Source organism: Micromys minutus (genome assembly GCF_963924665.1).
Source record: "Micromys minutus genome assembly, chromosome: 6".
Taxonomy (NCBI): Eukaryota; Metazoa; Chordata; class Mammalia; order Rodentia; family Muridae; genus Micromys; species Micromys minutus.
The window spans coordinates 26571868-26584523 of record NC_137975.1 but is presented as its reverse complement, the minus strand read 5'-3'; the positions used below and the strand labels follow the sequence as shown (position 1 = coordinate 26584523).

The window sequence follows — 12656 nt, the reverse complement described above, 5'->3', positions numbered from 1 at the left end:
GGGGTAGGTCTTTGAAGCAGGCTTAGGGATGATTAGCCAGAATATTTCCTAACAGTGTGGGGGAAAGGGTTCACTTGCTGAGTCCCTCTCCCAAGCTCCTTCTCTCCTTTCCCTGCCCAACCATTTTTTGTTTAATTCTTTCTCTTTTTTTGTTATCATTCCTCTTTATACCTGTCACTGCCAAGATATTGCCGAGATACTGCAGACTTAGGAGGCTGAGACAGAGACTCACAAGTTCTGGGCCAGTCAGACACTGTCTCAAACAAATGAAAGAGAAAAGCGGGAGAGGTGGGCCAGGGGGAGCCGTTATTAGCTTATCAAAAGTGTATGGGGTTGTCTCTGCGCCCAGTCACTCATAGGACTGGAGGGAGGTTCTCTGACAACCTGTGGGGACTCCGGGGATTTTTCATTTGAGAGGTTCCATAGCCTCAGAGTTAGCGAGAAAGAAGGAACCAGGTAGGTCTAGGGGAAAAGCGGAAGTGTCTGCCCAGGGACTCAGTCTACTTAAAGGGACTCACCAGGAAAGCAGGTATGAGGTTAGGCCTCAGATAGGTGACACTGGTCCCCAAGAAATTCTTAGCCAGGTGATCTCAGAATGCAGATCATGCCAAACTACCTGGCCAGTGTCCTTTTTGCTTGCCCCATTCTAACCAACCATACCAATCTTGGAAGTTTTTGTCAGGGATGCAACAGGAACCACTCAAAACCTCTATTTGGCATCTTTTCTGAAAAGGAGACATTATCCAAGAGGGCCCTGACACCCACCAGAGACCCTTCAAGATCAGGGAGGTGGGGATAGGAAACACAAATCATCATTAGTAATCGGCTGAAGGACTCACGCACATGGGGGATTGAGGGGTTTGGGGGACCTATGCTCTGCTTTAGACGTTTTCTAGTCTCTCCAAATCTCAGTTTCCCCTTGTAAAGAATCTGATGGCGCTGGCATGAGAGATAAATGAGGTCATAGCTCCTGAGGGATCTCTGAGGAGGAGTGCCAGAAGAGCACAGAGGGCGACTATCTGACAACACACAGGCCCTTTTCCTCTCGCCTTGTTGGCTGGCATTTCTTTCTGGAAAAGTGCCTGGTACCCGGCTCCCTTTCAGCAGGTGTCTTCCTTCTCTGAGAAAGAAGCACTCAGAGTCAGCCCTACGTGCCTCTGTGCCTCTCCTCAGTAGCCAGGGCCACCATATCGCCCCATTCTGCCACACCTCCATGATGGGCAAGGTCAGGGCCTCTTCAAGCACAGGAGTAGGTCCATTGACAGGGAAGGCTGTTTTTCTAACTTGACAAAAGCCCCCAGACAGCATTCCTCTTTAAGCTGCAGTCCAATTACCAAAGTGCCCTGACCTGTGGGCTGAAAATAGCAAGTGCTAATTTGCATGCTATTTATTTAAGTGAAGCCTCTTGGGCCCTGCTTCTTGCCCACTCAAGCCTACCCCCCCCCCAAAAAAAAAAAAAAAAAACCAAACTAGGTACTCTACAAGGTGCAGCTCCCCTTTGAGGGAAGAAAGAGGGACCCAGGGAGGGAGTCTCCTGTTCTGCTGAATCCATTTTAGGGAGGAGATAGATCCTCAAGCCTGGAATCCTCTTAACAAGGACCAGGAAGCTGACAGCCTTTCCTTGTGGCAAAGCTGCTGGCCAAGACTTATTCATATTATGGCCTGGTCGCCTGGTCTCTTTGGTGGTGCAAGATGTAGCCAGAGTCAGAGGAGATGGTTGGATAGACAAGCTGCCAGCATAAGGGAGAATATGGCCTGTGGTCTCTGGGTGGTCGTTTGTGTGTGTGTGCGCGCACACACACACACACACACACACACACATCATGCCTCCTAATAAACTCCCATCCTTTACCCTTCCTCAGAAATTCCCTCCAGCTCTGACCAGAAAGCCACAAAGAGAAAGAAAAAAAAAAAAAAAAACAAAAACTTATGGAAAACCTACAGCTAGATTTGGAGAACAAACGCCCCTATGGATGACATTCTTCTGGTTGACACAGACATTTTATTCAGGGTTCATGCTGGCTGGGGCTAAAGAGAACCCCTCAGGGTGCTGTAAGTTGTTCCTCAGATGACCCAGGCCAACTCCAACAACACAGCAGTGGGGACAGAACCTCCCAGGATTCTCTCTCTGTGGTTGTGGTGAGGATGTGTCCAGGACAGTACCAGGATAGGTCGAGCAACACTATTTCTACACTGAGAGAGAAGAACACATCAGGAAGACCATTTGCCTTGGGCTCATGTCCTACAAAGCTGGCAAGTGCATCTTTCCCAAGTCTTACCCAGACTCCTTGAAATATGTAATAAAACCTTCTTGTCTCACCATCCGAGGGGTACTCACTGCCTTCCCCTCTCTTAGGATCTCTGGGTGTGTTTGTAGAACTCAGCAATCGTATACCTTTGATAAAAGCCCCTTCCCCCAGCCCAGCATATTCAGGGACAAAGGTCCCTAGAACTAGGATTCATTCCTTGGAGCTGCAGCCTCAGGTCAGTTGTCCCTGGGCAGGTCTGGGAAAAGGCAGGCTCCCAGAAATGTCCGTCTGCTGCTGCTCCCTACATTTGTGAAAGCTAAAGCACACGCTATGAGGTGTCAGAGGCCAGAGAAGGCTCAGTCCCATGGTGTTGTCCTCAGTCCAGTCTGCACTGCATTGTGCTTTACGCCATCTTAGCTCAGTACTCGTGAAGTTCGTTAAGTTTGTAAATAAATGTTTTACTGACTGACTGTGTGTGTGTGTGTGTGTGTGTGTGTGTGTGTGTTTGTGTACATCATGGCCTGTGTGGATGCCAGAGCACGATTTTCAGGAGTCTGTTCTCTCATTAAGCTTTGGCCATCCAAGGAATTGAACTTGGCCTAAGTTGGGCAAGAGGCTAAAGTCTTAGCCATCTTGTTGGCCTCCTCTTGGGGCCTCTTCCTTTGGGGCTCTCAAAGGAAGAAGTGCAGCTTCGATCCATCCCCTTCTCAAATGCAATCTTCCTGGCTTGCTTGTTCACCTCTGGCTGGAGACAACCACAGAGCCTCTTCCTTTAAGGTTTTAAGCAGTCCTCTAGCACAGTGGTCCTCAGCCTTCCTAAGGCTGGGGCCTTTTAGTACATGTTGTGGTGACCTCTAACCATAAAATCATTTTCTTTGCTATTTCATAAATATAATTTTGCTGTTGTTATCAATCGAGGTGTAAATATCCGTGCTTTCTGATGGTCTTGGGCAACCCTTGTGAAAGGGTCCTTAGACCCCGGAGGGGGTCAAGACCCACAGATCGAGAGCGGCTGTCCTATGCAGCACACCTTTTTCTTTGACTTAAAGTAGGGTGTCATGGCTGGGTCCTGAAGGCAGTAGAGTCCCAAGGTTTGAGTCCTGCTACCCCCCCCCCCTGTTTTTCATGCCCTCAGTTAAAGACAAGCGTGTCTTGGGATCCTTTTCTACTTACTTAGTCCGCCCTCTGAAAATGCTTCCTGGATGAAGGCGTGCAGACCCTAGCTCGGGAACTGTGAGCCGCACGCCAGCCCACAGAGCCTTCAGCGGACAGCACACCTCTGCTGTAGTCCGCAGAATACCAGAAATCTGTTTTCTCTCCCACCCCTTAAGGGTATCGGAAAGAGGTCGCATTATCTTATCCCACCCCTAGAATAACGGCCCAGAGCCAACCTCAAGCAATATGTGTAACCCCCTTTGACCTTCATCTTGTTTCAAGGATGAGTGTATGAATTCAATACGCCAATTTGGAGTATATTTGTAAAAGCCTAGTTAAGTGATGAGGAGTGGGCTAGGAAGGACCTTCCCGTGGGGGAGGCTCTGCCCAGGTCTCTTCAACCCTACTCACGGGTGCTCCCTGCTCGGGAGACCTGGAAATGCTCAGCTGCTCACGCCCCCTTCGTTCGACCCTAGCAGTGCGCGAGGCGAGCCGCCCACCGGACTGCTGCTGGCATTCAAGGGGTTAACTCAGGAGCAGCCCAGGTGGAGGTCGAGGCCCTCAACCCCCCACTGCCTCCACACCTTCCGGCTCCAGAGACCGCAGAGGCCACTGAAATCGTAAAGACTGCGGTAGCTCTTTGTCTACCTGCTCTGGGCGTTAAAGAGCCCGCTGGCAGCCTGCTTCGCCTGGGCTCGGGACAGAAGTCAGCAATAGAGAAATTGGGCTCTGTCGCTTTAAGTACAGCTGGAGCCGTAAGTACTAGGCCGGCTGTGCAGAAAAAAGGGAGCAGAGGGCCGAGGACCGGTGCGGCGTCCGCCCCTCCGCGTGGTTCGCGGCTCTTACGATTTCGGGTGCCCGCCGCGTGCCAGGTGAAGGCTGTTTCGTGTACATTTGGTGTTCATTCACTGAATGGTTGACTGAGCCAGGGAAGATGCTTCATCTGCCCCTGCCCAGGTCGGGAAGAACAGCAAATTTCCCTCGCAGGTAAGCCTAGAGTCGGTTTAAGCCATTCCCACTAGCTGGGCTCCCGCTCCTCCGCACCTACAGCCTCGGGGCAGTGGTGTGGGGTCCGCAAGGAGGAGGATCATGGTCCGGTTACTCTGCCAGAGCTAGGAGTACCAGCACCCTAGAGCCTCTGGCTGCCCCCCCCGCCCCCGCGCCGCCCCGTTTGGCTTGCTGCTGTTAGGGGCTGGGGGTCTGGAGAGGTATAGAAAGAGGATCTTGGAGGGAGAGTCGGGGAGACCTGGACGAATTCAGACAATAGCACAAGTTAATGGAACTCAGAGGTCTGTGATTTGCAGCTTCGGAGGCTGCTGAGCCGGGTCAGGGTCCTCAGGGACCAAGGACGGTGTCTGGAGAGGGGCCTATAGCTCTGGCCCACTCAGCCAACGTTATACCTAACTCTAAGCTTTAAATCCGGGAAGGAGGTGGGAGATTTAAAGATAAGACCTGGGGGGAAGGGAGGGGCGTTGAATTTGTGACCCTACAGTTGACTGGATCACTTGGAGTGGGACTGAGTCCCGGGGACGGGAAAGAAATGAGAGTTGTTAAGGGGGTGCACTGTGAGGTACAGCCCTCCGCTGTAAGGTGAGGACGAGGGGAGGAGGCTGAAACCGGGAAGTGAAAATGACCACAGTTCCACCATCCCAAGTTCCTGGCGCTAGTTTGGAAAGTGCACTAAACTGAGAGAAGTGGTCCATTCCTGTGGCCTGCTGGGACTTTCTGGGTTTCCTGAGAGCTTATCTTAGGCTATCATCCCCAGATCCACACTGGTTTCCCTCAGACCTGTGTGACTTAGGGGGTATTGAGGGTTGACTGAGAGAACCTTGTGCTAGGTGCAGTGGCCACACCCACTCCGCATGCTTCGCTCTCTTGGGGAGCCCAGACTTGCCCCCTAGAGACATGCTCCTGCTTCCTGGTGTTTCCTGAGGGAGCCCCCAGGTTGTAGCTCTTCTTCGCGCAGAGGGTGGGCAGGGTAAGAGCCAAGAAATGGTCAATGCTTGGGAAGGGAGGCCTGTTTCCTTCTGAACTGTGGACACAGGTCCAAAAACTTTTTGGTCCCTGACCACGTAGTACACAGGCCTTGCAAAGCCTGCGGAACGTAGTGTCTGTTCCCATGACTGGTGAGATTGTTTATGAATGGAGACTAGATCCATTTAGGGCCCTCCGGAGAGTCTCTGGGTGAGACCCTCCGAGAAGCTATGCACAGTTCACTGACTTCTAGAGAAGGTGGGTCACAGCTTCCAAGCTCTAAAAGCATCACCACCCTAACTGGACTCTACTTGTTCCACATGGGGTGTGTCCTGGAAAAACCGTAGCTTTGTCACCTCACCTCCGCTAAACCCCTGAGGATCTTCCAAGTGACTCCCAATATCCATCACTCCGTCTTCCTACACATCCATCCTCTCTAGGTACAAAATTTCTTCCCAGTTGATAGTTTTTCCTGTCCCCTTTTTAGGCCCCATCACCTTCCAGAAAAGTCACTCTGTCCTCAGGGAACCTGGCCTTTGTTAAGCTGAGTGCCCTATCCTGGGGCCACAGCTGTTGAGTACCTGGCTCAGTTTCTGGGCAGGTGTGCTGGGGGGCTGGGGGTGGGACCTGTCTGCCAAAACCCAGGGAACTGAGGTCTCATTACGCCTCCCCAGGGATGGGGCTGTGGTTTCCTCTTTATCTAAGCCCAAACGTTGCAGGCTGAATGTGGATTACTACCATCCACATGCGCGGAGAGAGGGGATGCTGTAAAGTGTAGGAATTGCTACACTCCAGTTATAAAGCTTAACTAGCCTGGCTCTGGTCCACAGAGGGGGAGCTTAACCCATCCATGCCTTTGCTCTGAGGCCGGCTAGAAACTTCCTGGAAATGATGTTTAGCAGAAGCCAGTGGGGGATCAAAGAGATGTTTTCCCCATGCTCAGGAGGAGACAGCAAGGATACTAGGAGAATGGCTTAATTGGCCCTCACAAGCTTCATGACCAGCTTTTGATCTGCCCTTAGCCCCAAGCCTCCTAGTCCTAGTGGAGATGCCCAGGGTTACTGCCTTGGCCGCAGAAGGCTGTTGCCTACAGCTTCTTACACACCCCAAACAATAGGCTCCCCTGAGAGAACTATATCCCCCCCCCCCCCGTGCCTCTGTCATTCAAATAAGAAATGTACCTCCAGTCCTCCCCCCACCCCCTATTGCTTCTAGAAATAGCCTTTAGGGATATCCCGGGAACAGGTGTGAGTAATACCTGTTTAGGAATGTGCCCTGGTGCTCACACAACCCACAGAGCCACGGGGCAAGTCCCTGGGACCAAGTTTTGGCTTGACACAAATGCAGACTCTGAGAGGATAGGTACCTTGTGAGGGACCTCAAAACCAACGAACGATCTCGAGGCTAGACATGCACAACCCAGGCAAACCTCATTCACTGGCTTAACCTCCTGCAAGACCTCTGCCCTGGCTTAGGGAGGGCCAAGTGCAGTAGCAGGCTGGGGAGTCTGCTTTCCTTACTATTCCCTTTTGCTTTAAACCCTGTGAAGGCTAAGGGCATTATAGACACCCATGTGTGGGATGGCTTCTTTTCTTTTTTAAATCATCTCATCTCACAAGTGGAAAAAAGAGATTGAGGGTAAGCAGATACGTTCAAGATCACAGTGCAGGGACTGACTGACTAGTCATCTAGGTCTGTCTTGACTAGAAGCAACTCTAGCTACCTTTGATTACTGGAGACTGTGCTCTCTGGCACTAATCCAGGCCCTTGGAGATGCTAAATGCTGAAGATTCTAAATTGAGGCTAACTAGAGACCTCAGCCAAGGCTTTGGGTTAGCCTCAGACTCTGGCAGGGATGTGTGTGGAAGGAATATTTGTGTAGAAGTCAGCTGACCTGGTTTGTAAGTCACTCCACTGCTGACTGACTTTGTGAAGAGACTTTTCTAGAGCTGCTTAGGCTCTGTCTGTGAAATGGGCTTAGTTCTTACTCCCTGGGGTGTGGAGAGGACAGTGAGGTAATGTGGAAACCAGAGTGTTTTAAACACAAGGGTTCACAGGGCAGGTATGGAACAGGTGCAGCCCCTCCCACTCCCAAGAGGCACCTAGCTTTTAAATTGTGTCTCTTCCTTTTTTTTTTTTCTCTTTTGCTTTGTTTTTTGTGTGGATTTTGTTTGTTTTTGTTTGTTTGTTTTGAAACAGTTTTGTGTGTGTGTTTGTATACACCTCTGGCTGTCCTAGAATTCTCTCTGTATACCAGGCTGGCCTCACAGAGATCCATCTGCCTCTGCCTCCAGAGTGCTGGGATTAAAGGCGTGTATCACTATGCCTGGCCTGTTTTTTTTTTTTTTCATTTTACCCATCCCTTTCCAGGTTCTAAGGATGGAGCTTCTCAGTATAGTACTCCAAACAGCTTTCTGACTTAGAATCTTCCATTTCCCCTTAAGTTCTCCATTGCCTACCTTTAGGTTTTTAATAGTCTAGTTATTAAATACTCCGTTACTTACAGCATACTTACATTTTAACAGCAATGTACATAAATACAGGTTGTTTTTTTCTTAAACCTCAATCTGTTTTTCAAGCAGAAATACTCATTCAGCATCTACCATGTGTGATATAGCTCTATGTCAACTGCTGTACTGGTGCCAGAGAAATAGCTCAATCCCAAAGACCTGATACTCAAGTTATCCAGCCATTAACATACTGTAAAGACCCAAGTGAGCCCTTAGGTGTCAGGCATGACAGTGGGGATCCAATACCGTGAGCAAGGGAGGCATAGACCCCCAAATTTCAGAAACTTGTAGTTGTGCAATGAAAACAGACAAGTTAATAGTGGCAGACTAGGGAGATGGCTCGGTGGGGAAAAACCACTTGCGATGCAGGTCTGATTCCTGGATCCCAAGATGGAGGGAAAGAATCAGCGTCCAAAAGTTGTCCTGACCAACACTTGCGCTTCATGGTATGCATTCACCTGACATGCGCGTATCAGCACTCCCACAGATAGTGCATACGTATACATGCAGTAATAAGAAAGAAGCATGTAAAAGTCAATGCATTTGCAGTTCAAACCGTGAGAAATGCAAGAGAGCATGGGAGAGGATGCGGGGCGGCGAGGGCGTGTGGAAGGCACACAGGAAGCAGCCGTCTTTGGAGAGACCATCCTTGGAAATGCCTGTGAATAGCTGTAGGGGCTATGGCATTATAACTACCTGGAAGAGAGAAATAAGACTTTTCTAGAGAGACATAAATCTATTTTGGAAGAGCGGAGGGTAATGAGGGGGTGTCATCTTCCACACTGTCTGCCCGGGTCCCCCGTCAATGTGGCTTCATTAGTTGGACAGATTCAACCTCGGAGGCAGACTCCTTTGAGACTGGTGTCTGATTTTTTTCCCCCCTACTCTAGAGCTCTGAGCATGATGTGACATAAGACATCTGGAAGCCTCCTGCAATGCCTCTGGCTTGTTCTTTTGGGGACTAGAGGCCAGTGTCATCTCTAGTTAAGTCCAGGGAATAACCAATTCCCCTTGCCCCTGACAATAAAGCACAGTCAGATGATTCTAACTTCAGGGGTTTCCTGGAAACGCTCAGCTTTGGTGTGATGCTTTAAACCTTAAAAGGCTGCTGATAACTTGGTTCGTCTGGGAAAGGAAGAGGAGAATTTGAGATACAATGTTACTCTATAGCCTAGGCTGACCTCAAATTCACAATCTGCCTGCTTCAGCCTCCCTAGAGCTGGGATTACTGGCAAGTGCCACCATACTGGCTAGGGAAGAAATATTGGAAAGGAAAGAACATCAAAGTTCTTTGGCTCCCCTTCCCTCCTTGCGTGCTTATGCACACGAATATGCAACAGCCTGGTCACTGGGGTCTTTATTTAATGTTGAGCTCAAGAAATGATCAGTGCAAACCATGGGAGACAGAAGGCATTATAAACTACATTTATAACATATATTACATACATATAACTTAAAAAGTACATTTCCTACTCAGTGTATTACTGCAGGTGCCATTCGATTGGTAGTGTTTGGTAATGGAAACGAAGGGACTGGGAAGGTGTCCACCCACCTGCAATTTGCTGGGGACCAAGCCAAGTACTTTATGAGAGTTATCTTGTTTACTTCTTGAAATTACTGGAGAGACCGTTACTGTTCTCCAAGTGGGTGTTCAGGAAGGGAAGGCATTTGTGTTCAGTAAGGGAAGGCATTTGTCTTCTGTCACAGCCTGTAAGTAGTGGAGCAGAAATTCAAACCTAATTCTGACTGGTCCTATGAGCATTCGTCCCTGTGATATGTAAGTGTAAGAGGCTTGTAGCCTAAGTCAGATCCCCTTGGGGATGGTCACTTTCTATTTACAAAAAAAAAAAAAAAAAAGGCTGCTAATGAGATTCCCCAGCCTCCTGAGAAGTTGCGCTCCAACAAGTCTATTTATATCTGATTTTCTATATTGGCTCTTGACGTGCTAATTTGTCCTGGTACAGCTCATAGGATCTGAGGACCTTTATTCAAGTGACACAGGTGTGTCATTTCATAGTGGTCTTTCGGTGACAACGGGAAACACTGATGGGACTCATTGTAAGGGCTCATGACAGTTTTCACTGTCTGTTTAACCTGCTTTGGATCACATTTGGATCATGTAATAGACACTTCCTGTTGCTGAGATAAAACACCATGACCAACGCAACTTAGAAAAGAGTTTATTTGTGCTTACGGTTCTAGAGGGATAAGAGTCTGTCGTGACAGATGAGCGTACAGTTGTAGAGGAATAGAGCCCGTCATGACAGGCAAGCATGAGCAAGCAGTGGGCACGGCAGCAGGATCAGAAACCTGAGAGCTCACATCCTCCACACAAGCAGATGCCGAGGAAAAAAACAGGAAGTGCCACCAGGCTTTTAATTTCAAAGCCCCTCTCCTGCAAGGCTGCACCATCTGAACCTCCAGGACAGCAACACCAAGTGAGGACCAACTGCATGAGACTCTCAGGGTACCAGAGACAAGTCTCGACCTGTCTCATTCAAACCACCACAGGTCTCTTCAGATTGAGCCAAGTCCTGTCCACTGAAGGACCACAGGTACACAAGATGGGAGAAAACTCACTAGCAGATGGTTATTAATGACCTACCCCATGTGGAGAATTGTTTAATTACCACAAAGGAAATGAAAGTTTACCTGTTGTGTTCAGATCCTCAGTAGAATGGAATTAACCTGTAAGGGATTGAAGTGCTGATTTCTGACTGTAGCTGGAAACTGGAGGCAAGCAGGTCAGAAATATGAAGGATTATTTATACCTGGACTAAGGAGCAGTATTTTAAGGAACAACGGGTATTCAAAGACTGCGGGGAAGTCTGTAGAGAATGTTCTGGAAGAGGGAAATTTTTGGCATAAAAGAAGAGGGAGGGAGAGCCCTGGGTCCCAGACACAGTTTAAAGAGGGTTTATGGAACACTGGGACCAATAGACAATGTGTAAAGAACAGGACCCATACAGTCCTTCCCACTGACGAATTCTCAGTGTCTTCTCATACTTGAGACTCTGTGGCAGTGGGCCCAGAGCTCTATGCTCCTGTAAACACACAGGCTTTCAGTGTGAGAAAGTGACTTTTTAGACTGGGGACATTTTCCCGTGTTATTTTAAATCCTTTTATAATACTGTGCTAGATGGTCAGGTTTTGATTCTGGTGATCTGCCCACTGTATGATTTTTAAAAGTAGGGTTTTAACAGCTTTAAAACGGAAGGTTTGGAGTTATTGCTCAGTGGTCAGCCCTTACCTAACATGAAGCTCAGTCCCCAGCTTACAAACAGTGACAGTATTTTACTCTGAGCATTCTGGATTTCTGAACTCCTGCCAGGCTCTGTGTTCCTCGGGTATACATTCTAGACCTTGCTCCCTCTCCCCGTGCTCCCTCTTGAAACCCTGCCACTTAGATAGACCCCATGAATTCTAGGTTATTACCCTTGCAATTCCAGCGGTTGTCAACCCATTCATATGCTTCTTAGGACTGTTGATCCTTGGCTTCTTCCAGGACTTAGAGCTCCCGTCAGCGCACCCGGTCCCCATGAGTGTGTTCTCTAAAATCTAGGCTCAGCACTCTGCGGATTCCTCCTAGGTCGCATTGAGCTGACCTCAGAGAAAATGGCGAGCTACCTTTTCTAGGGAAGGGGCTCTGAATAAGTAGAGCCCACAAAAGGCCTGGTTCTCAGCAATCAGGATGCATTTTTAAACACTTGCCTTTTTGCTAACATGAGCTGCATGTTAATTTATTAATTTTCCTTGTGTTATTATCATTAAGAATCCTCCTCCTCCACTCTTAGAAATTAAATATGGAGGAGGTACAGTAATTGCACCTGTTTCCCCCCCACACACGTTACTTATAAAAATTGCTTTCAACCCATATAGATGTTTGCCATTGTAGCCCAGGTCCTTGTAGGAAATCGCAGGCAAAACTGGTCTGGAGGGAGTGCCAGCATGTGGCTTTATAGACTCTGCTCCTACCTTCAGTTGTCACACCAGAGAACCTAGACACTTCCATCAAATTCTACCTCTGACCTCGAAACCCCAGGGCATCAAAGAGACCTTCTGCTTGAGAAACTTCCCATGAGTCCCTGCAGGAGGGAGGGTATCATTGCTTATTCATGCACAACTGCTGTGGGAGCTCCGGCTCTGAGACACTGATTCTGGGAATCAGCACAGAGCTAATCATTATAGAAGTAGCTAGGCTTCCCCAGAGTGTCGAACCTTTGGGGAAAGCATTGCTGTTCCAGAGAAACAGTGAGCCCATAAGAACATCCCAAAAGAAGTCCTCGATTTGGTGTCTGGGTTTCAAATAACAATTCACTCTAGCAAGCCCTGGCTTCCGCTCTTTGTTTTATAGATTTAGGCTTGCTAATTCTAACTCATATCACTTCTGCAAATATAATGACACTGGTCATGACTCCAGCCCAAAGATTCAAGAATAATCAGAATACTTATTTCTGTCAGCCTCACATCCATACCCACACCTCTGACCTTAACATATACCAGGGAAATTCAGGGGTGAGGCAGGGAATATATTGAAAGCAATAGAAGGTGGAATTGGAGCCATGGATGCCACTCTTGTCTTCCTGAAATGTTTTTCTGCATGTCCAAGCAGGTGGCATACCCCTGTAATCCTAGCACATAGGAGGTGGGGGCAGAAGGATCAGGAGTTCAAGCCCAGCCTAACCTATGTAAGATTATCTCACATACACACACAAAATAAAAATAAAGTCGTGGGTTTTTCATTTTTTGTTTTTGATGAAGAGGAGCA

General features: G+C 48.5%; 1 protein-coding gene across 2 annotated transcripts in view; it reads left to right on the top strand.

Annotated features, from left to right (window-relative positions):
* Positions 1-12656, top strand: part of NAV1 (neuron navigator 1) — a 247604-nt gene that overhangs the window by 166006 nt on the left and 68942 nt on the right. The window contains exon 1 of one of the 2 annotated variants that reach the window (XM_080918568.1): positions 4269-4391. The exons of the other annotated variant lie outside the window; for it this stretch is intronic. Within the exon in view, the coding sequence (XP_080774694.1) occupies positions 4339-4391 (53 nt within the window). The 5' untranslated portion in view covers positions 4269-4338. Of the gene's footprint in view, positions 1-4268; positions 4392-12656 lie in introns of those variants that run through there. 2 annotated transcript variants of the gene reach the window in all.